The sequence below is a fragment of the Sphaeramia orbicularis genome, chromosome 8 (assembly GCF_902148855.1).
Source record: "Sphaeramia orbicularis chromosome 8, fSphaOr1.1, whole genome shotgun sequence".
Lineage (NCBI taxonomy): Eukaryota > Metazoa > Chordata > Actinopteri > Kurtiformes > Apogonidae > Sphaeramia > Sphaeramia orbicularis.
This window is the reverse complement of record NC_043964.1, coordinates 36,347,825-36,374,233: the sequence shown is the minus strand read 5'-3', so window position 1 is coordinate 36,374,233 and position 26,409 is coordinate 36,347,825. Positions and strand designations below refer to the sequence as shown.

The window sequence follows — 26,409 nt, the reverse complement described above, 5'->3', positions numbered from 1 at the left end:
AAAAGAAAGGTCTAATTTTGTGTGTACCTTCGAAGGCAGCGAGAGACAGTCAGATCAGATCAGAACCAAAAGAAACAGAACACTGCGGCTGTTTCTGCGTTTCAAAATTTGTGTTTAATACAGATACAAAGGTTACTCATGATGTAAAAATGTACAATCATCACAAATAACTGTTAAAAATGTAAAAACGTCCTGGTATTCTATTTCATATATTGGACACAAGTGGACACACGCCGCTAATAAGAAAAAAAAAAAAAATCAGAAAAACCATCACGATATTTAGAAAGAATGATATTTACATGGCAGTTTCTCGATATACACATTCAGTAAAAGGCACATCCAAGTCAAATGTGACCTCTTGTCCAGTCTTGGTTAATGTTTGCATTTTTCTTCAGTTTATTCCCTTTTTTTTTTTTTTTTTTTTTTTTTTATAGATCACTCCTTAAGAATTGTACAAAAACAATGGGAGTTTTACATTATTAACATTCTATCCCTGCTTCCAACACTTGCAGTTAGCTATAAAAGAGCCGTTGTACCTAATCTTATTATTGTTTACATTAGAGTATATGTTTCACAGCCCACAATGATCTAAGATTACTTTAAACTGTTCTCTAGATTTGTCAGATAAACTCTGTAAAGATACATTGCTTCCCTTTAAAGGTCAATCCCTGTCATTTGATCCCTCTTTTATGAGGCCGTGGATATAACAGTCTCTGGGTTTGCATGGTCCGGTAACCCCAGACTCCAAACTTCACCCGGTCGAGGTTGAGAGCTCGGACCAGCCCACTTCCTCATAGACGGCCGTGATGCTGCAGTAGACTGTAGCCAAGAGTTTGGTCCACGCTGCAGCTACTTCTGGTGTCACAACCTCTGGGAATTCTTCTCCCAAAACTTCCAGTATCACACCACTCAGAATCTGGGCAATACACAAAAAGTAGAAACCTTAAAGGTAGGGTAGGAAATCCTGCTCTATAAAAAAAGTCCTGTTGTTTTTACGGAAAAAAAATTGGTGGCTGTGGTTACCAGAACAATACTGTAAAAAACACATCCAACTGTAAACATATTTACGGAGGAACATGTAGATTTAACATTTTAAACGTGTAGATTTAACATTTTAAACGTGTAGATTTAACATTTTAAACATGTAGATTTAACATTTTAAACATGTAGATTTAATATTGGATTTAAATGGTAAATGAACTGCACTTATTTAGCACATTTTCTCCACCTTCATGGTGTCCAAAGCACTTTCCAAATCCACCAGGTCCAACTGAGAACAATTTAGGCTTCAGTGTCTTCCATGGACACTTGGACATATGGACAGTCGAACCACCAACCCTTTGGTTATTGGATGAGCCGCTCTACCAACTCGACCAACCCATTAATTTACAAGTTTAAAATGTTAAATTGCTAAATGTTTACTTTTTAAAAATAACTTTTTTATTTAAAAAAAAAAAAAAAAAAAAAAAGCAAATAGGCCGTTATTTCAATATTATGGTCTTTGCAATTTAAACGGCACCACATTCTTTTTCAATTTACAGTTTTATTTTCTAAAAACAACAGAAATACATCATTTACATACAAATCTGGTTTTGTTCACATACTCTTCCTGTAAAAACTACAGCTATATTTGATTTAATCGTTAACACAAAAATCTTTTCAAATAAACACCTTTGCATTGTATTGTCACTTACAATTTTTTTGTTGTTGCAATTTTACAACTTTTTGATGTTAATTCTACAGTCATTTTTTACAGTGTGGACAAACAGTTTGAGCAAGCTACATTTTGAAAATAAACAATTCAAAAGCCCACACCCCTTTCTTAAGACTTCCCCCTGAAGCCACTCCTCCAAAGTACTGGGTTGAACTCACAGAGGGGGGAGGGACAAATGGCAGTGAGTTTGATAGACTTATCACCATTCAATCATTTCGATGGGCCGGTTAAAATGATTGGATGGTGTTTTTTCAGTCCTGTCCATTCCACTAGCAACTAAATTTTTTTATTTTTGTGTTAGAGCACAGGTGTCAAACATGCGGCCCAGGGGCCAAAACCGGCCCACCAAAAGGCAAGGCAAGTTTATTTGTATAGCACATTTCAGCAACAAGGCAATTCAAGGTGCTTCACACAGGACATTGAAATACAACGACAGGGAAAAATTAAAACACATTTAAAACATTAAAAGGTGATTAAAAACAGCAAGTAAGAAAACAAGACATAAAATCAAAAATAAAATAAAAATAAAAATAAAATAAAATAAAAACACACATTAAAGTAAGAGTTGCAGTGCAGAGTTTCAAAGAGAATATAAGATTTAAAAAGTCAAAAGCCTTTTAGTCAAAGGCAGCAGTGAACAGGTGAGTCTTTAACCTTGACTTAAAAGAACTCAGACTCTCAGCAGACCTGATATTTTCTGGTAGTTTGTTCCAGATATACAGAGCATAGAAACTGAACGCTGATTCTCCATGTTTAGTTCAGACTTTTGGAACACAGAGCAGACCTGCACCAGACGACCTGAGTGGTCTGGATGGTTCATACTGGACTAGAAGGTCTCTGATGTATTTTGGGCCTAAACCATTCAGTGCTTTATATGCTAGTAAGAGAATTTTAAAGTCTATTCTCTGAGAGACAGGGAGCCAGTGTAGAGACCTCAGAACTGGACTGATGTGGTCCACTCTTTTGGTCTTAGTGAGGACTCGAGCAGCAGCATTCTAGATCAGCTGCAGTTGTCTAATAGACTTTTTAGGCAGACCAAAAAACTTCCAATCCGGCCCGCAGGATGAATTTGCAAAGTGCAAAAATTACCCTGAAGATATTAACAGTCAAAGGCATCAAACTCAAAAATAATAGCATAATAACCTATAAATAATTACTCCAAATTTTCTTCTTTAACGTGAAAAAAGACATCATTCCTATAAATAATGGCGACACAAATTTTTTCTCTGTGATTTATTGCAAAAAACATTAAATTCTGATATCCTTTAACAATAAAATGTCAATAAACAGAACAAATATGAACAACCTGAAATATCTAAAGAAAAATAAGTGCAATTTTAACAAATGTTTTGTACCTTGGTAGATCTGATCTGTAATGCGCATGTATAAATCATAAGTTGAGGCAGAATATTATAAAACTGTGCTTATTTTTCTTCAGAAATTTCTGGGGTTTTTTTTTAGATTATTCACATCTTTTTTGTCTTAGATAGTTTGTAAAATGTAAAAATTTTCAGAATTTAAGTTATTTTTTGCACAGAAAAATTTGGAGTTGTCATAATTTATAGGTTTTTATGCTATTATTTTAATGGTTTGGCCCGCTTGAGATCGAATTGGGCTGAATGTGGCCCCTGAACTAAAATGAGTTTGACACCCCTGTGTTAGAGCATTTCATTAATTGGTTCCAATCGGGTTGTGAAGGGGATTTTAAGCAATATAGTAAAAAAAAAATGCTCCAGGAAATCATCTCCTACCCTACCTTTAACCCTTTAACCTGCAAGTGACTATTTTTGGTAATTTGCACATACATTACAAGACAGCAACAGTTACAGTGAGGACAGTGAGGTATCAATCTCAGGTCCAATGTGGTCTACAGGGTCTGTAAGGTCCACCTCTGCATGAACAGTGAGTGGACCTGCTTTGTTAGGTACCATGAAGTAATGGTACTAATGTAAGGAATGATGTTCAAAGGGAGAATGTGGATGTCAGGGGTGTTAAACTCGTTTTAGATCAGGTGCCACATTCAGCCCAATTTGACCTCCAGTGGGCCGACCAGTAAAATAATAACATATTAACCTATAAATAATGTCCACTCCAAGTATTTGTCTATGTTTTAGTGCAATAAACACATGAAATTACTCAAATATTTCCATTTACAAACTATGCTGTCACAGATATATAATAATAATAATCAGAAAAACTGAAATTTCTTAAGAAAAATAAGGGCAATTTTAACAATATTATGTCTCAACTTATCATTTATACATGTACATTACACACAATGTTACACAAAAGATTTTTTAACAGGCAGAATATTGTTCAAAGTGCACTTAATTTTCTTAAGAGATTTCAGGTTCGTATTTTTTCAGGTTATTTCCATTTTATTGTGAAAGGATAGTTTGTAAATTAAAATATTTTCAGTTTAAAATTTGTTGTTGTCAGTATTTATAAATTGATATGAAAGCTGGAAACACTTAACTGTTCATATCTTCAGTGTAAATTTTACATTTCACAAATTCATCCCACGGGCCAGATTGGACCCTTTGGTGGGCTGGATTTGGCCCCCGGGCCGCATGTTTGACACCTGAGACTTAGAGTTTTTCATCATTTCAACAGAATTTCAATGGACAGATGTTGTTGCACAATGAATATATCTTAAAACCCTCAAGGATGAATCATTAATTTGTGATACTGAGTCATATGAATAAAGTTGAATTGAACTGAAGTGAACTGTATTGATCGATTGTTGTTTTGAGATCTGATTAAACTACAAATAACTACACTGTAAAATTAAATAAATATTTTCAGTATAACATTTTAGAAAAATTTGTTGTTGTCAGTATTTATAGGTTGATATGAAAGCTGGAAACACTTAACTGTTAATATCTTCAGTATAAATTTTACATTTCACAAATTCATCCCACGGGCCAGATTGGACCCTTTGGAGGGCCGATTTTGGCCCACGAACTGCATGTTTGACACCCCCTGGTGTATGTCAACAGGTGTCTGGATCAGCACTTATGTTGTTGTAATGTTCTAAAAGTGATGTTCTAATGTTCTAAAATACATGTTCCTTTCACCTTACATGTGTTTTTCTCATATTTTTTATATTTACTTCTTAGATATATATTTCTATGTCACTTATAGGTAAGGAACCAAATATGGTAACTTCATTAACCTTGATTTTCTACATAAAAATAAAACGTTTTAAAATTTTTCACAAAAGTAATAAAGTTTTATGTTCTACAATAACACACTAATGTTGAAATTTAGAATTTCAGAGTATTTCTATGTGTGAACTATAAAGGGTTAATGCACTATCAAGAATATGTTTAAATAGTGAATTCCTGGGAAATGGTTTCTAGCGTTGCCGGTTACACTGAAAATCAATGCTGTGAGTGTGAGTTTTTTTTTTTTTTTTTTTTTAAATAAACTTCAGATATGCTCGGCTGACTACAGTACACTATCCAACATCACATGTCAGGAAGCTCCACTGAAATGAAGAGAATCACATATGTTTTTCATTTCCTACTACTTAGAAGGTATTATCAGGTATCAAGGATCAGAGGCCGCAAAATTTAATAATGTTGTTTGTCAAAAGACTATAATGAACTCCAGAAGGTGTTGTTGGAGAAACTAGGGCTCTGCTCCAAATGGTGCTGTCTAATACTGACGTACTCATTCTGATCAACAGTAGTAAGTAGTGCGTGACAAATGTGAAATCCTACATAATGCCAAAGATCCCAGGATGTGTACTACACGGACCAAATATCAGCTATCTGTATGATATACTGCATCCCACAACGCAGTGTATCGTGGGATGCAGGAATGTGGGCCAGAGTTCCCTGTTAAATATGGACATATAGCTCAGGAAACTTCAGGCAAAAACAGCCATGTGCTGCGGGGGAGAATACAAGCGACTGCAGCGTAAGTGCATAAAACTGCTAAATGGTCCGATTTGCTATAATGCATTTTTATACAAATGCTAATGATGATTGATGGAGACAAATAGCATTCTCTTGCCAGTTGAAACATTAAAGCTACAGGGTGGGGAAACAAAATTTACAATGAACATTTAGTTGTTTTTTCTCAGCAGGCACTACGTCAGTTGTTTTGAAACCAAACATATATTGATGTCATAATCATACCTAACACTATTATCCATACCTTTTCACAAACTTTTGCCCATATGAGTAATCAGGAAAGCAAACATCAAAGAGTGTGTGATTTGCTGAATGCACTCGTCACACCAAAGGAGATTTCAAAAATAGTTGGAGTGTCCATAAAGACTGTTTATAATGGAAAGAAGAGAATGACTATGAGCAAAACTATTACGAGAAAGTCTGGAAGATACTATTAAAGAAGAATGGGAGAAGTTGTCACCCGAATATTTGAGGAACACTTGCGCAAGTTTCAGGAAGCGTGTGAAGGCAGTTATTGAGAAAGAAGGAGGACACATAGAATAAAAACATTTGGAAATGTTCTTGGGGCAAATAAATTCTCATGACTTTCAATAAACTAATTGGTCATACACTGTCTTTCAATCCCTGCCTCAAAATATTGTAAATTTTGCTTCCCCACCCTGTATAATAAGATAAAAACTGATGATGACTACTCTTATTTCTTGTTATTTAATGGAGATTCCTCTAAAAAAAATATAACAAAAACTTCCGTCAAACTCAGGCGAAAAAAGCCAAGAAACAGTTTCCATGATGATACACCTGGCAGTCACATGACTATGTAGTACACTATGTATGTATGTAATATATGATATACAGTCACGGAAAAAATTATTAGACCACCCTTGTTTTCTTCAGTTTCTAGTTCATTTTAATGCCTGGTACAACTAAAGGTACATTTGTTTGGACAAATATAATGATAACAACAAAAATAGCGGACAAAAGTTTAACCCTTTCATGTATGAATTACGAGAACCTTAGTTGGTTTTTTCCTGAGTGTTTTTATTCCTGTTTAGGCATGAAAAAAACAATGCAATAGAAAGTTTTTTATGAACCTATTTTTCATGGAGTTACAAGAATGTCCACTCAGCTGGACACCATGCATTTAATTTCTGAAGCAAAAAAAATATGTATTTAAAACCCATCATCAGAAAGTGATAAACTGTGTGAAAACTATGAATTAAAAACATTTTTCATGCAGCTAATCTGATGTTTTCTCACATTTTAACATACTCTAATACTAGTTATTACTAACTTCATGCAAATAATATGCAAAAAAAAAACATTTTTGATAAAGAAAACTGTTAATTACAGTCTAATAACAATTAGCAATTGATTTAACACATGTTACTGCAGATCAGGTTGATCAAAAACAGCAAAGTTTCAGTAATGGTATGAATTACAGTGGATGGGATGATGATGCATAAGTGTCCACCGTGTTGGCTGATATTAAACTAAAACAACAAAACCCATGAATATACAAGCGAACAGCTGGAGAATAACTGTCCACTGTAGTGACCAGAATGCATGAAAGGGTTAATTTCAGAGCTGATATCTATCCATTTTCCATGTTTTCTTGATAATAACCAAAATCACTTCAGTTCTTACATCAATATCTATGGCATTGTACTGACAAAAACAGTGCTTTTAGGCATTCCATGTTTTCTTTTCTGTCTGTTTTGGTCACATGATACACACAGGAGTTAGTACTTGTTTGCATAACCATTGTTTCTGATGACTTTTGATGGTCTAATAATTTTTCCCGCGACTCTATGTATGTTAAAAAAAAAAAAAAAAAAGGCGAAGTCCCAGCCCTTCTGATTGTACCCTATGGGGCCTAACTTTGGAAAAATATGATCTATATTTTTTTAAAATCCCATTTTAATAGTGGTTTCATTTACAGATATGATGTTTGTTGATTTAAGAGATAATGTTATAAGCCAAGAAAGTCACAGTTTGTGGCTAAGATAGTAAAGAAACTTTCACTTTTGTACTACACAGGTCAATGGACTGCATCTCTATCACGTGATACACATCGTCAACACTAAAATGACCACTGCCTTGGCACATTTTACCTCAGTCTTTCACCCATATAGGAAAATACATGATTTACAGTGAAAAATGCAAAATACAGAGGATAATATTATAATAAATGGTGATAAATCACTTAAGAAAGATTGAGCAGAGAGAAAAAATCATTTGGGAACTGCCACAAAAGTAGCACTGGGTCTTTATGGGTTAATACAGTCGGCCAAAGTGGAAACCGCTCCCTTGTATGACTATTTATTTTCATTTAAATGACAGATAAGGTACAAACATAGTAATAGGTGGTGTCTTAATGGTTCAGATCTGGGTGGAGGGTCTTTTTAAGTGCAAATCAAGTATTTTTCACATCACTGCTCATGAGAAATGTTATGTGGTTGTTGAAATCATAATACTGCCTTAGCTTTTCTTTGCAATTCATTGAAGAGCCAAGTCCAGACAAAGTTTTGAATTTCAGAAACAGTGCCATAGTTTCACACTGCTGTCATTATCTGTCAGTTTAAAAACAGCGAGGAGACTGTGGTATGGCTTCTCTTATCGATCAGCCCTCATATTTCAAATTCCTGGAGGTCAACGGGTCATTACGAGAGAATGTTGCTGGAAATAAGCGCGCAATTAACTCCTTATCAGTTGCGTCTTGTTAAGTTTAAAGAAACTTTCACTTTTGTACTACATAGGTCAATGGACTACATCTCTATCACATGTGATACACATCATCAACACTAAAATGACCACTGCCTTGGCACATTTTACCTCAGTCTTTCAGAGCAAGGAAAAAAGTATTAAAAGAGATGAAAATGATTTCAAGTCTGGTCATGTTGACGTTTCAGAGACATCAACAGTGACTGAACAGATTGTGCAGAGTCACACTTAAAGCCTTTGTATTTACATAGTTTCACAGTCTGATAAGGTAAATATTTTACCACAGGTTGGAACTCTCTTGACGTGTAAAATTATCTTTTAATTTGACAAACATCATATGCAAATCTTGTATTTTTTTCTGGTTTATTTGTGTATGTACATATTTTACTTCTATTTCCTGTAGATTGATTCCTATAGATAGATTGTAGATTTATTTTTTATTGTATTTTATTTTTTTCTGCTTTATTAGTGTATATATATATATATATATATATATATATATATATATATATATATATATATATATATATATATATATATATACATATATATATATGTATATATATATATTAAAAAAATGTATTGCTTTTATCTCTTCACATTTACTTTCCTTTGTTGCTTTTTTGCTAGTGTTTTTTTCAAGAGTGTTTTTATATGCAACTGAGCTATTGTGACCAAGTAATTTCCATTATGGATCAATAAAGTTTGTCTACGTTCATGTTGTGTAGACTACATTCAGACAGCAGGTCTTAATGCAACATTTGGATTTTTTTGGTGAAATCAGTTTTTTTTGTATGCTCGTTCATAATACACATTAAATGCAACTTCTACCAATTTTGAGTATGAACTGAATTGAAGTGACCTGAAGTGACCCACATGCCCAAAAGAGGTCCTGACGTAATACGTGACCACGCAGGTAAGCACTGAGTTTATGGAAGTGACACACCTGGGACGCAGAATTGTGGCGTTTGTCGCATTTAAATGACGTAAAGGTTAGATAAATGCAACCTGGCCGTTCAGACTGAAGTCGCATTGCAAAATATTGGATATGTATTGGATTTAGAACCACATATGAAAGTGGCCTGGGTCGGTTTTGAAAAAATTTGATTTGTGCTGTTCAAACTGTCTTTAATAGATCGGATATAGGTCACATATGGGGGAAAAAAATCCGATTTGGGCCACATTTACCAGCAGTCTGAATGTAAGTCTAAGTCTAAGTGAATGTGATGGTACAATTCAGAGGTGGGATTATTTTCCTATTAAAAGTACCATGTAGTGTACAGTATAGCATGCACACAATATATACAGTATGTGTAGAGTATGTAGTACGTACTTGCCAGTGTATGACTCTGAATACAACCCAGAGTTATGTTTTTTCTGGAGTTTCTATGTTGAAGTTTGCTTTCTGCTCTCTAGTGGTTAAATATCCTTTAATGCAGCTTTAACAGTTACTCATTTCTTCCCTGTATTCTGTAATATACCAGTCATTGTAAAGTGTAAATGTGTGTGTGGTTCCTGTTTGTTATACCTTGAAGTACACAGGCTCCACCTTATGTCTGAGTGCGTGGGCCTTGCCCACCATCTTCAGCACCGAGGCCACCTTATCTGAGTTGTCAAGGCTCTCCACCAGTGTATTGATGGCATTCATGACTCTGTGAGCATGCTTCCTGAGCTGAGCGCTCCGCTCCAGCTCCTCCGGCTCCTCGACGTGCTTGAACTGGCTGAAGTACTGCTTGGATGAGGGGAAGTTCACAAACAGCCTGCAAAAGAGGAGAGGTAAGTGAGAGATATGAGTATGAGCAGCTGCTGTGAAGCTCCGCTAATCTCATCACCCTTCAGCCTGCAAACCCACGTTCATTTCTGAGCTGGCAAGATACCATAAGTAAACATTAGCACTGACATGAGAATGCTGCATATTTTCACTGTATTTATTTGCTCGAAACTATTATCTAGGCACTGTGTTGTACAACGTGTATTCCATTCCTTTGAAAAGATTTTAATCGTTGAAGGAAATAAATCATTTTGCAGGAAACTTATCAGGCAAAAATAGTCAAAAACAGATGCTTCACGGATACTAAAGTTTATAACAGTAATAACTCCATCTACTTTAACCAGTGTTTTCCACATGATGTAGCAAGTGAAGCATCATTACCACAATGTGCTGTGATTGAATTATTTCAGCAGTTTTCAAAACGGCTATAATTTGCTTAGAGGTCTTATTTCTGTCTTTGTGCATAAGAAATCAATATAAGTGAATCCCCAAAGGAACTTTGTGTTGATAAATGCAAGTTATGCAAATTTACAGGATTTCAGTTCTGTTGCAACATGTTGATGGTCATATGAACTATGTTTTCAGCTCAAAAATGTCAAATTTCATCACAATTAATGCTATATTTTCATGTCACAAATGGCCAAGTTATATTTGAACTGAATTTACCTGAAAAACAAATATTCTATTCTTTTAGATTCCCCAGTTTTTCTTACAAGATTATATCCTACATATCACATGTTTTATTTTTACAGGTTCAATATGGAGTATGGTGCTGATCCATCCTGCTTATGTTACACCAATACATACATTAAGAATGTCACACGTCACTTTTTAAATCAACAGTTTTCTAATAATAAGCATTTTTATAAAGAAATAACAATTCAATATTGTTATTTACTCTTTAGTATGATGATAAACTATACAATAAATAATTCTGATCCTAGTTTTTGCACAGGGATCATTAGTGGAAACGGTGACATGGCTGCCGAGCATCAGTATGATGGGATCTGTAACAACCATGTCACATCCGTCCACTGCCACATTTTGTGTTTTTGTGTCAGCTGTTATTGTTTTAGATCCACAATACTAACATTTATGAAGAAGAGGAGAATTAGCAATGGTAAGTATATAAGTTTATTACTAATAAAGTACTGGTACTGACCAGATCATCATGGATAATGTCACGTCCGTCCACCAGCAAAAGTTTTCACATACACGTGCTATTCAAAATCCAATATTTCTGGAAGTATAGCTTCCACTGTCAAATAATATCAGTAGTCTGTGCACAAATGGATTAGCATTATTTCAACACAGTTCTATGCATTTCTTACAACTTTTTTATTTGACAAAAATGGTCACTCATTTGACCCCCCAAGTAAATTTTAGCCGGAAAGTGATTTTAATGCATTGGACAAAAGTAGAGTGACATATATTCCATTTATAGACTTATAGTCAATAAATGGAGTGTATAGTTTATATTACTAAAGTGTATATTGTGTAGAGTGTATATTTTATTCACTAAAAATATTAAACTGTTGAAATAAACCCAGGAGCCGATAAAGTGTCTGTGGTGGGTGTGCTTCTTGAATATTGGTGTCATCTGTAGCTTTGATTAAAAAAAAAAAAAAAAAGTATTTGCTCAAAATAATCTCATTAATACTTAATATCTGGACTTGATGCTGTATTAATTAGACTGATGGTTACGTTAGTTGAGCTAGGTTTAAGATTTGTAGCAAAAGTGGAATAGTTTTACCTCTATTTGCATTAGAAATATAGTTTCCTTATTTAATTTTACCATGTGCATGCAGGTATGTCATTATGTATGCAGTTTTTATTTACTTGTTGAGTAAAACCATTATGGCCATGTAACAGACATGTGATATATTCATGGATTCAGATGCTGCTTGTATTCACTATGTGCGGTCCTCCCTTTAGCTCACATGTCTGCCTGGTTCTGCTCTGTGGTTTCTGTCATGCCTCAAAAAAACCCAACATCCTGCACAATTTCGCGATTTCTAACAAAAGGTGAAATGTGCTAATTAGACAGGATGAAATGAAGAAATGAATGCCACGGCCTACTCAGGCTACCTGGTGCTTTACTGTTACAAATGATTAAACCAGTACCACAGAAAACTAACGATATTAGTTTGGAATATTGCATTTTTTTTTTTTACATTTCTGCTCAGGATCCAGATCTAGATGTTGACATTTCTTTATGCATCGTGTCTCACACTAGACTCCTGCAGTAAAAATTCAGTTCAAAGACATTTTTATCCCTGTTTGACCCTCAGAGGTATCATTTGACCCTCTGAGGAATTAGCAAAGAGAAACCTAAAAACCTCACCCCCTCCCAAAGTCTGGGAAGTGTGCCAATGCATCTGGCTATTGCTGGCTATCTAGTATTAATGTCCCATCTCTCTCTGTGCAACAACTAACACAAAAAGGAAGCAAATGTTTTTCAGTTCCATCTAGAATACATGGCTTAACCCAGGCATGTCCAAAGTCCGGCCCGGGGCCAATCACGGCCCGCGGTCAGATTTTATACGGCCCACAGCTTGGGTTTTATAATGTATTCTTTATGGCCCGCTTGGACTGTTGATCCGAGTACATGAATCATAAAAGGTTCAAAATGCAGTTTCTCCTTTCACCTCATGGTGGCAGCACCACTCTAACTCTATCAGGCTCTGTGACTTTGCCGTGAACCATTTTTGCTAATTTCTAACCATGGCGCCTGTAAATAAAAAAAAAGAAAGTTGACAGTGAGGGCCGCCGCTTCCAAGAGAGATGGGAATTTACAATTTTTTTTCACTGAAAATCGAGGTGATTGTGTTTGCCTAATTTGTCGAGAGATTGTTGCCTTGTTTAAGGAATTCAATGTAAAGACACACTAGCAGACAAAACATGCTAACGCATACGACAAGCTACCAGGGAGTGAGCGCTCTGAAAAAGTGAAGCAAATTCAAGCTGCTTTAAACTCACAACAGTGACTCTTCATGTGAACCTGGGAGTTCAATGAATTTGCCACCAAGGCAAGCTACCAAGTTGCCAGGTTAGTTGCCTATAATTGCTGGTGTTATGTACTTGTAGATGTGACGCAAATATTACTTTCTGAATGATTTTGTGAAAGACAAGAGTAAGAGTCGTATGTTTTCATCTTAAACGTTAACAGACTTTGCATTACTGAGTAAAATATGAGTAATGATTACTCATATAAGTCATGTTTAAAATGAATGTGGGGTTAAGATTTTTATCAACTTTTTGGAAGTTTAAGATACTCCATACAGTTTGTTCTATGTTATCTGACTCCAGATGTGAAAGGAAGGCAGAAATGTTTTTTTTTTTTTTTTTTTTTTTTAATTTGTTCACACCTGAGTGGCGTAGATTTGGTTACATTGCCATTTAAAAAATTTTTATTGTGACAATGAAAATAAAATTATTGTAGAACAGCACATTTATATGTAATTTTTACTGTTTAAAAAATGTCCGAAGGGACCACTGGCCCCTGGCAATCTCCACATTATCAGATCTGGCCCTCTTTAAAAAAAAGTTTGGACACCCCTGGCTTAACCCATAAAGACCCAAACATCCACCGGCGACCAAAGGCATCTACTGACCTGAAATGTTCTGTTGATCCGCTAATCCTATCAATACACGTAAATAATTGGTGTAAAATGCAGTTTGTCGTCTTTTCATGGTCATCAGATATGACCCGTTTGGAAGTTCAGAGGCTCCGTAGTTACCGTGGAAACACCGTCATCTTCTACAACATTGATTCACCAGTAAAACCCATTGAGTTTGACAAATGATAGTGGATGGAGGCACTTGTTTTTATGTTCAGTTAATGATATCTTTGCTGAAAAGGTCGCTTTTACTTACGTTTTCTCTGTTTTGATATATAATAACATTTGAATCAACTCTATACGGATGCTTCTGTGAAACTGGTCCCTAAAAGCAGGACATGGGGGCGGAAAGACGAAAACTAGAATTGTAAAAACATTTTCGTTAACTGAAATAAATAAAAACTATAATTAAAAGAAAAAACGATAACTAACTGAAACTGTATTGTGTGCTTATAAAACTAACTAAAATGTATAAAAATTATGGATAAAAGTCCCTTCGTTTTCATCTTTGTCAGTGTCGGATTGATATGAAATTGATTTATTTCGCTCTTGCAATTTTAGCTAGCGGCACCGTACGGTACTTCATGGTCCGTCACTTGTGGTCACCTGTGGTTTACAGTCGTCTTTCGGTTCCCACTCTACCTGGAAACATGGAGACTAAAGTTGGGAGAAAGCAGCAGAGTCCTGTCTGGGATTTATTTGAATACGACGGAGAAGAAGAGAAAAGATACCATAAAACTAAAATTAATACCAAAACTAAACTAAAACTAAGCATTCAGAAAAAAAATTTAACTAATAAAAACTAGCAAACCTGCTCTAAAAACGAATTAAAACTAACTGAATTCGAGAAAAAAAAGTCAAAACTAAATAAAGCCAAACCTTGCATGGGGGCTAAAAATTCAAACCAGATGTAGACTAATATTACGAAGCAAGTTTGGAAGCACTTTAAGTCTATTTTAAAAATAAATACTTACTGAGATTAAAGAGAAACTATTTTTCCAGATAAAACACATTTTTATGTTATTTTTATTATACAAAAAAATCCACATATAACACGGTAAAAAGGACATGAAAATTATGTGCTACTACTTTATTTTTATTTTATTTTATTTTTTTTATTCTCTCACAGGTACATTTTGGGAATCGAATTAATCATGCAAGGTAGAGTGTTTCACAAAAATGACCACTGCTGCAAAATCACTTGCGATTTATATGCGTTTAACTGGGCAGGTTCTGCATGTAACTCGAGTGGACACAATGGGTTACACACGAAACCTGGAATGAGACTGAAAAACATGAAAAACCTGCATGTCTGGATTAGAAAAACCACTAGGACTGACAAATTTAACACAGTGTCTTTATTTATAGCGCTATATAAGACCATTTCAAGCCATGTTTTCCAATCGAATTTTCCTGTCCCAATTTTGGTTCTATTTTTGGCCCCAATATTTTATTAAAAATGAATTAATTTTGGGATGGCTCAGAGCAAGAGTATACTTTTTTTTGCATTTATCTGAGGTCATCATCTGGTACATCCTGGGGGGAAACATGTCTATATTTCTCTTTTATTATTGGGTCTAAAAAGCTGGAAAAGTATCAGGTACCAAAATGAACCCAGTTTTATAGGAAAATACATGATTTACAGTGAAAAATGCAAAATACAGAGGATAATATTATAATAAATGGTGATAAATTATTTAAGAAAGGTTGAGCAGAGAGAAAAATTCATTTGGGAGCTGCCACTGAAGTAGCACTGGGTTTTTATGGGTTACTACAGTCGGCCAAAGTGGAAACCGCTCCCTTGTATGACTACTTATTTTCATTTAAATGACAGATAAGGTACAAACATAGTAATAGGTGGTGTCTTAATGGTTCAGATCTGGGTGGAGGGTCGTTTTAAGTGCAAGTCAAGTATTTTTCACATCACTGCTCATGAGAAATGTTATGTGGTTGTTGAAATCATAATACTGCCTTAGTTTTTCTTTGCAATTCATTGAAGAGCCAAGTCCAGACAAAGTTTTAAATTTCAGAAACAGTGCCATAGTTTCACACTGTTGTCATTATCTGTCAGTTTAACCCTTTCATGCATAATGGTCACGACAGTGGACAGTTATTCTACAGCTGTTCCCTTATATATTCATGGGTTTTGTTGTTTTAGTTGCATATCAGACAACACAATGGACGCTTATGCACCATCTCATACACTGCAATTCACACAATTACTGATAAATACATGATAAACCTGATCTGCAGTTACATGTTTGAGAGTAAATCAATTGCTATTTGTTATTAGACTGTAATTAACCTGTTTAACCCTGACCATATTTTTAGGGGAAAAACGCCTAAAAAGACATACCCAAAGTAAATGAAGAATTACTTATAATACTTATAATAATCAGGTTCATATGGATGTTGTTGGTGTCTATGGACATTTAGGGACCTCACAGAATCTATTCCCATTGTCTAAAATACTGTATCTATTATTATGCCTGAGTAAACTGTAACAAACTAAAAAAGAAATTAGAATTTTTTTATCCTCGCCTGTTTTTTTTCGGCTGGCTTGACGACGATATGCATAAATTAATTGTTCGTGTCGGAGATTTTTAATAGCGTATATTTCACCCAAAAAAAGATTAAAAATCATGTTTGAACATTAAAGTTCGCACTAAAATACACTTTTGATTTATTTTTATTAACATTAGGGTCTAAACTTTGAGCAAAAGTTGAAAAAAACATCCATTGTCCTGATTTATTATATTTTTATAGCAGATGAATATTAATATAATTTTTCCGGCCCGCGGGTGGGCTGATAGGGCTAAAGGGGTTTTAACAGTTTTCTTAAACAAAAAATAAAAAGAAACATAAAAAATTATGTCCATGAAGTGAGTAATAACTTGTATTAGAGTAAGATAAAATGTGAGAAAACATCAGATTAACAGCATTAAAAATGTTTTTATTTCATAGCTTTCACACAGTATATCACTTTCTGATATTGTATTTTAACCCTTTCATGTACAGTGGTCACTACAGTGGACAGTTATTCTACAGCTGTTCTCTTGTACATTCATGGGTTTAGTTGTTTTAGTTCCATATCAGCCAACACAGTGGACGCTTATGCATCATCTCATAAACTGCAATTCATACTGTTACTGTAACTTTGCTATTCTTGATTGGTTCTTGAGTGGAAATCATTTGTTAATTGTTATTTTTTGCATATTATCTCCATGAAGTGAGTAATAACTAGTATTAGAATATGTTAAAATGTGAGAAAACATCAGATTAGCTGCATTAAGCATGGTTCCATTTCACAGTTTTCATATCACTTTATGATATTGGGTTTTAAATACATGTTTCTTTGCTTCAAGAATAAAATTCATGGTGTAGCTGAGTGGACATTTGTGTATATCTAGGAAAAAAAACCTCAGTCTCATTGTTTTTTCATGCCTAAGGAGGAATAAAAACACTCGAAAAACAAAACAAACAAAAAAAAACTCAACTAAGGTTCTCACAATTCATGCATGAAAGGGTTAAATACATGTTTCTTTTCTTCAAAAATTAAACTGTCTAGCTGAGTAGACATTTTGAAACCCCATAAAAAATAGGTTCATAAAAAATTTCAATGACATTGTTTTTTCATGCCTAAAGAGGAATAAAAACACTCCGGAAAAAAATCTTGACTAAGGTTTTTTCATAATTCATGCATGAAAGGGTTAAAAACAGCAAGGAGACTGTGGTATGGCTTCACTTATCGATCAGCCCTCATATTTCAAATTCCTGGAGGTCAACGGGTCATTACGAGAGAATGCTGCAGTAAATAAGTGTGCCATTAACTCCTTATCAGTTGCATCTCGTTAAGTTTGGTTGTGGCTGTAAACAGATAGAGGAGGATCTACGCTGATAAATATTGGAGCATTAATACGACAGTGCTGTCGATTAAAAGACAAAATCTTTTTTCTCAGTTATAGCACAAGCATACTGCACTCACATTTTTATCTGTCCTCCCTGTCAACTTTAACCTCCATCAGTCATAAAGGATTGTAAAGGTGTGCTTTGTCATGCAATAAACCTCGTCTTTCATGTTCAGTAAAAGCTTGAAATCCTTCATGGGAACTCTGGCTCGTTTCCTGCAAATGCTTTGTTTTCACATGTTTTTGTCACTGATTTCAACAAAAACTGCTGAAATATTTCAATTGGACTGAGGTAAAAATAGGAAATAACAAGAATTAGGATTTTTTAAAATGCCCGATTGATTGAGGATGATTATAATTTCACACAATCTTCGGACACAAGAAGAACATCCCTGGATTTTGGAGAAAAGAGGGGAAGTTTACAAGGTCTGACAGCTACTGATTAATTCCTGTTGCCTAGCCTTCTATGCAGGCATTCAAAACATGACCTGCTCCGAGGGAGGGAGTTCTCTGAGAGCCAAAGATGTCTGACTGATGGATTTTAATGTTTATCCACGGTCTGTGTTTGACAAACAGGATTAAGAAAAGAGGAAGAAGTGAGTATATTCCATGTAGAAATATGAATGATGAGTAAGTGGCTTCGGGCAGCCTAAACATTTACTCTCCGATGGGATCTTTAAAGTTTAGCTTCCTCAGCAGATGAAATTCACCAAGGGATTTGGACTTTGGGTAGTTTATGCTTGCAGCATTTGTGTACTTTTGGGCTCCTGCAGGTGCGATGAATGGAAAACAGGGTGAATGCAACAGTCTAAGACGCATGTATGAGTGTAAGAATGATAGAAAAAGCTCTAAAATTCAATGCAATTCATGGGATTTGTGAAATATGCTGCTGTTAGAAAGGATGAAAGCAGGACAAACAAAAATAAGGAGCATATATTTGCATATAAAACCATTGCAGATAAAAAAATATATAGCAAATCTTCTTACTTTTCTCTGTCATTTTGAACCGTAAGCTATTGTCATCATGCGGCGTCCGTTGTCTGTCATCGTCTGTCGTCCGTAACAAAACTTTCAATCGTCTTCTTCTCCGAAACTACAATTCTGATTGACTTCAAACTTGGTATACAGCTTCTTTATGATGATGTCAACAAAAGTTAGTGGAATTATTTGGATCCGGATCTGATTCTGGATTTGGTGCCACTTTGAAAAAATTCCCCATTAAAAGAGATAGGAAGTGGATGGATGCAATAGTTCAGTAAATATAAATGATATCCAGTGTAAATTTCTACAGTCCAGCCCTGATGGGGAGATGACCAAAACATAATGGCCACATGCTGATCAGGATCTTCTTCTGGATCTGGGAACTTACGGAAAATTTAACATGGGCTGTTATGGGGAAAAAATTTCAAACGTCTTCTTCTCTGAAACTCCAGTTCTGATTGACTTCAAACTTGGTATACAGCTTCTGTATGATGATGTCAGCACAAGGTATTGAAATTATTTCGATCTGGATCTGATTCTGGATTTGGTGAGACTTTGAAACATTTTCCCATTATAACAGATAGGAAGTGGATTGATCCAATAAATCAGTAAGTATCAATGATATCAAGTTGGAATTTGAATTTTTTACAGATCTGATTGGAATATGACCAAAACATGGGCTATTTCTGTAATATAATAAATACACAGAACTGGGTGATAATAAATGGCATCCGGATACATTTCCCAAAGCTTTTAATTTGGCCGGTAAGCTACAGGGCCATTGGTCCTATTTTTTAACTCTACTGTAGACCAGGGGTGTCAAACTCATTTTAGTTCAGGGGCCACATTCACCCCAATATAATCTCAAGTAGGCTGGACCAGTAAAATAATAACAGTGAAAAAGTAAATTACATCAGGATAATGTTTACATCCGCAATGTTTCCTTAAAAATCTGAAAAACATCAAGAACTTGAAAAATCTTAGGAAAAACAAGGACAATTTTCACAATATTCTGCCTCATTTTATCACTTTTATAACTTACATGTCAATTACAAATAGATAAAACATTTAGTAACAGGCAGAATACTGGTAAAATTGCATTTACATCTCTTAAAACATTTCAAGCTGTTCATATTTGTTCAGGTTATTCACATTTTTTGTTTGTTAATATAAACATTTTCATGTAATTTTACTTTTTTTTTTTTTACACGAAAACACAGATCAGTTGCCATTATTTATAGGTTATTATAGTGATATTTTACTAGTCTGACCCAATTGAGATTTAATTGGTCTATATGCGGAACCTGAATTAAAATGACTTTTACACTGTTGATTGATAATTTCGTCAGTGTCATTTTTACATTTCACAAATTCATCCGAAGGGCTGGACTGGACCCTTTGGCGGGCCAGATTTGGCCCCCGGACCACATGTTTGACACCTGTGCTCTAGACCATGATTTTTCCATCAGCATAAGATAAATGCCATCCTAACTCTGTCTTACATTTTGAAAAATAAAACAGAAGTGAAAGTAAAGGAAAGAAATACCTGACTAGTATGGCCACCCCAACATCATCACAGTTCTGGTAGACTTTTGCCCAGGAGTCCTGGATCATCAGCCTCTCCTTGTCAGTCAGTGGGCTTGGTCGCTCCAGGTGGTCCACCTCTCCCTCTCCCTGCATCCTCTCCATCTAGGAACACAGTTTTGCAGAACCGAGCACGTGCAGAAGGCAGGGCTGACAAGAATACCCCTCCCCCCAAATATACACTGTATTTCTACCTTTTCCAGCTTAGTGTCTTTTTCCTGGTGATAGAAAAAAAAACCCAACTCAGAATTCCTTTCCACCTCTTTCCACTGTGAGAATCTTTGCTCTTCTTCACCACTGAATCGCTGCTGAGCGAGAGTGTGAGTGAAGAACAGGCTGAAAAACACAAGAAACACACGCAGCAAATGAGGAGGAGCCTCTGTACTCTCTCTTCTCCACTCTACATTCCCTCTCTCTCTCTCTCTCTCTCTCTCTCTCTGCTTTCTCCCTCTACCCACCTCACCTTTGTAGGTGGTATGTGATGAAAACATGATGAGATAAGAGTTAAAAAACAAATCCTTAATAAGAGAGTCAGATATGCAATACATGCCATGTGTGAGCGTGAATACAATGTAAGATTATGACGTTAAAATAAGATAAAGGTGCACGGTGTGACCTTTTTCTTCTGTGTTGCCATTCCAGAATATCCAGGAGATTAACTTGAGGTGATATTGAATTACTCCTAAAGCCCTGTCAATGTAAATGTGACAACGCTTTACTGACTGAAAATTACACAGAATGACGTCCATCAGAAATAGGACAGCTTTTTTTTTTCACTGGTTTTCATTTGTTCTCACCTGCTAACAAGATACAGATTATATTGCACGCTTTGTTTTTCATTATTTCGCAATTGTTGATATAAGCCCTAAGAAATCAACACAGTTCTCCCTGCAGTTTCATGCATGGATCTTTGTTGTGGAGGAGGTTATCCATGCAAAAAATCACATTTTGTTTTTTTTAACAAGCATAAGAGAAAAAACTTGAAGATGTTGCTATTCCACTTTTCTTGTCCTTGTGGGCTTGGCAGGTAGATCGATTATTCAGGAATCTGTGTGTATGTTGTCAAGTTAGAAATAGAGCAAGCATGAGAGAATAAGATATCGTAAAAAAAAAAAAAAAAAAAAAAAAAAAAAAAGCTACATCTGAAGCGATATTTAAAGCCTTACTAGGGAGGTGCAATGTGCAGTAGGTGTGAACAACATACAGACCAGTGTTAAACATTGACAGAGTGTTTGAAAGTACACCATTAACAAACACATTGGTGAAAAAAGAAACTGTGCATAAGGTAAACGGGTCTCATCTTTTCTGGCATTGGTGTGTCTCAAACAATATTTTGCAGCTTTTTTTACCCTCCTCAACAACACAACAGCAGCACTTATGCTTGGTTGTCGTATTGTAAATATTGTAATTTTGATGAAGGCTGTAATTAAAATGAAATGAAACCATCTTTCAGACTTTATAATGTAGAGGTTTATGATTATCAAATAGTTGGTGGATATTAGGTTAAGGATTAAACTGGGTGGACCACAGCTTCGATACTTGGATCAAAAAGACTTAGTCAATGATTGTAGATCAAAATGATGTGTTATTACTGGTTCGTGCTTGTAAAAATGAGGCCAGATAGAGTTTATAAATTCTTCATCATTATTTGTTTATGTCGTCCACACCCAGATTTCAGGCTCTCTCTCTCAGAAGATTAATGTTACCCTTAACCTTCTCATGAGATCAACATGTTGCCTCAGGGTTCCCAGAGTATAGACATACAGTTAATTAGTAATGACATCTAGTGGACAGTTGAAGTAAAATTGCTTTCATGCATACTTGTCCAGATGGATGAAAGTGGTCCAGTGCTGAAATCATGAGCTATTAAAAATATTATTTATTGTAACTGTCTATGAGAAAACCTCCTGTCAAATTCTTCCTTTAACCCAGGGTTGTCAAACATGCGGCCCGGGGGCCAAATGTGGACCGCCAAAGATTCAAGTTCAGCCCCTGGGATGTTTTTGCCAAGTGCGAAAATTCCAGTGTTGTGAATTGAATTAAGCAAAAAAAAAAATTAGCTTGAATTAAGGAAAAAATCTTGAATTAAGCCAAAAAAAAAAAAAAAAAAAAATCTTCAATTAAGTAAAAAAATCTTCAATTAAGCAAAAAAAAAATAAAAATCTCAAATTTAGAAAAAAATCTCAAATTAAGAAAAAAAAATCTTCAGTTAAGTAAAAAAAAATCTTGAATTAAGCAAAAAAAAAAAACAAACAAACTTCAATTAAGTAAAAAAAAAAAAAAAAAAAAATATATATATAATATATATATATATATATATATATATATATATATATATATATATATATATATATATATATATATATATATATATATATATATATATATATATATATATATATATACAGGGTGGGGAAGCAAAATTTACAATATTTTGAGGCAGGGATTGAAAGACAGTGTATGACCAATTAGTTTATTTAAAGTCATGAGAATTTAAATCTTCAAATCATATTTTACTGCATTTCTAACGCTCTTGTTGTCTACCTCAAGTTCAATTGCCATTTCTCTCATGGATTTGGTTGGATCCTTTAGGATTTTGGATTTGAGAGCTTTAATAAAAACTTTGGTACGTTTTTTGTTTTTCTTCCTCCACTTCCAGACTTTCTCGTAATAGTTTTGCTCATAGTCATTCTCTTCTTTCCATTATAAACAGTCTTTATGGACACTCCAACTATTTTTGAAATCTCCTTTAGTGTGACGAGTGCATTCAGCAAATCACACACTCTTTGACGTTTGCTTTCCTGATTACTCATATGGGCAAAAGTTTCTGTAAAGGTATGGATAATAGTGTTAGGTATGATTATGACATCAATATATGTTTGGTTTCAAAACAATTGACGTAGTGCCTGCTGAGAACAAACAACTAAATGTTCATTGTAAATTTTGCTTCCCCACCCTGTATTTATATATATATATATATATATATATATATATATATATATATATATATATATATATATATATATATATATATATATGTGTGTGTGTGTGTATCACAGTAGAGATTGAAATCCAGTAGGATTCGTAATCCTACTAGGACAGATAGGAATTTTAACCCTGTATTTATATATATATATATATATATATATATATATATGTATATCTTCAATTGCGTAAAAAAAAATCTTCAATTAAGCCAACAAAATCTTCAATTAAGCCTAAAAAAAAATCTTCTATTAAGTAAAAAAATTCTTCAGTTAAGCCAAAAAAAAAATCTCAAATTTAGAAAAAAATTTAAAATTAAGAAAAAAAAAACTTCAATTAAGTAAAAAAAAAACCTTGAATTAAGACAAAAAAAAAAAAAAATCTTCAATTAAGTAAAAAAAATCTTGAATTAAGCCCAAAAAAAATCTAGAATTAACATCTTAATTTTTTCCCCTTTGTTTTAGTGCAAAAAATAACATTAAATTATGAAAATATTTACATTTACAAACTATCCTGAAACACTAAAATGTGAATAACCTGAACAAATATGAACAACCTGAAATGTCTACAGAAAATTAAGCACAGTTTTAACAGTTTTTCTGCCTGTTCCTCAGTGTTTAGTGTCTTTGAAGATCTGATCCATAATGCACATGGAGAAATGAGAAGTGGAGGAATAATATTGTTAAAATTTCACTAAATTTTCTTATGTTTTTTAATTTAAATTTCCGTTTTTTTTTGTTTTTTGTGGATAGTTTATAAAAGTAAGTATTTTCATAATTTAATGGTTTTTTTTACACTAAAACAAAGACAAAAATTTGGAGTTGTCATTATTTATAGGTTATTCTGTTATTATTTTACTGGTCCGGCCCACTGCAGATCAAATTTAGCTGAATATGACCCCTGAACTAAAATGAGTTTGACACCCCTGCTTTAACCCTTTCATGCATAGTGGTCACTACAGTGGACAGTTATGCTACAGCTGTTCTCTTGTATATTCATGGTTTGTATTGTTTTAGTTCCATATCAGCCAACAAGGTGGATCATCCCATACACTGACATTCAGATCATTACTGTAACTTTGCTGTTCTTGAAAAAACCTGATCTGCTCCAACATGTCTGAGTGTAAATCAGTTGCTTGTTATTGTGATTAGACTGTAATTAACATTTTTTTCTTAAACAAAAGTTTTTTGTTTTTTTTTGCATATTATCTCCAGTATGTTAAAATGTGACAAAACATCAGATTAGAAGCATAAAAAAAAAAAAAAGTCATAGTTTTCACACGGTACTTCAGTAAATACATGTTTCTTTTTGTTTTAAAAATTAAACCCATGATGTCCAGCTGAGTGGACATTTTTAAAACTCCAGGAAAAATAGGTTCATAAAAAATTTTTTCAACTGCATTGTTTTTTTTCATGCCTAAAGAGGAATAAAAATACTAAAACAAAAACAAAAAAAAAAAAAACTTGATTAAGCTTCTCACAGTTCATGTTGTTCTTGATAAACCTGATCTGCTCCAACATGTTTGAGTGTAAATCACTTGCTTGTTATTGTGATTAGACTGTAATTAACGGTTTTTTCTTAAACAAAAAGTTTTTTCTTTTTTTTTGCATATTATCTCCAGTATGTTAAAATGTGACATAACATCAGATTAGAAGCATAAAAAAAAATCATAGTTTTCACACGGTACTTCAGTAAATACTTTTTTTTTTTTTTTGCTTTAAAAATTAAACCCATGATGTCCAGCTGAGTGGACATTTTTAAAACTCCATGAAAAATAGGTTCATGAATTTTTTTTCAACCACGTTGTTTTTTTCATACCTAAAGAGGAATAAAAATACTAAAAAAAAAAAAAAAAAAAAAAAAAAAGTTGATTAAGGTTCTCATAGTTCATCCTGTTCTTGATAAACCTGATCTGCTCCAACATGTTTGAGTGTAAATCAATTGCTTGTTATTGTGATTAGATTGTAGTTAAGTTTTTTCTTAAAGAAAAAGTTTTTTGTTTTTTTGCATATTACCTCCAGTATGTTAAAATGTGACATAACATCAGATTAGAAGCATAAAAAAACACAAAAAAAATAATCGTTTTCACACGGTACTTCAGTAAATACATGTTTTTTTGCTTTAAAATTAAATCGATGGTGTCCAGCTGAGTGGACATTTTTACAACTCCATGAAAAATAGGTTCAGAAAAATTTTTTCAACCGCAGTGTTTTTTTCATGCTTAAAGAGGAATAAAAATACTTAAAAAAAAAAAAAAATTGATTAAGGTTCTCATAGTTCATGTTGTTCTTGATAAACCTGATCTGCTCCAACATGTTTGAGTGTAAATCAATTGCTTGTTATTGTGATTAGACTGTAATTAACAGTTTTTTCTTAAACAAAGTTTTTTTTTTTTTTTTTTTGCATATTCTCTCCAGTATGTTAAAGTATGACATAACATCCGATTAGAAGCATTAGGGGGAAAAAAAAAAAAAAAAAATCATAGTTTTCACATGGTACTTCAGTAAATATATGTGTTTTTTTTTGTTTTTTTGTTTTTTTAAATTAAACCCATGGTGTCCAGCTGAGTGGCCATTTTTACAACTCCAGGAAAAATAGGTTCATAACATTTTTTTTCAACTGCTTTGTTTTTTTTTCATGCTTAAAGAGGAATAAAAATACTTTAAAAAAAAAAAAAAATCTTGATTAAGGTTGTCATAGTTGATGCATGACAGGGTTAATAACACATTAGTATTACATCAGTTATCTGTCCATATTAGATCTCATAGACACTTGGAAATTATTGATCTGCAGAATTAATTTCATTTCATTCATTTGTCCATCACTGAACCACTTAAGATGAGGGCTGCTCAGTTATTTACCAGTCCCCAAAACTAAATACCATTTGCACTGACACCCTTCTTCGAGGTTGTAAATATCTGGAGCAGTACATCCAACATTTCACATTTAGGCAGATTATCGCACGAGCACCACACTGTGTCAAATAGCTATCATAGGAAAGCATACCATTCTCGTGACACCTCGTGAGGATAGGAATTAGGCTACAAATGTATGTAAACATGCATTATTGTAAGCCTTACAGTAAACGCAGACCCTCATCTTTATTAAAATAACAAAAATTAAAGAGTACCTGGTGTCTGAATCACTGAATTCATTTGCCTTTCAATCAAAACATACGTCTCGCGAAGCGCACGCAACAAGATTG

The 26,409-nt window shown here is 34.0% G+C and overlaps 1 protein-coding gene across 1 annotated transcript; it reads right to left on the bottom strand.

The window, feature by feature from the left end:
• Window positions 1-378: 378 nt before the first annotated feature.
• LOC115424053 (cytoglobin-1-like) lies at window positions 379-26,409 on the bottom strand. The gene is made up of 4 exons (XM_030141148.1): window positions 26,335-26,409; window positions 20,182-20,555; window positions 9,884-10,115; window positions 379-916 (listed from the first exon to the last, which is right to left on the bottom strand). The coding sequence occupies exons 2-4, from the start codon at window positions 20,322-20,324 to the stop codon at window positions 752-754; spliced, it is 540 nt and encodes a 179-aa protein (XP_029997008.1). The 5' UTR covers window positions 20,325-20,555; window positions 26,335-26,409; the 3' UTR covers window positions 379-751.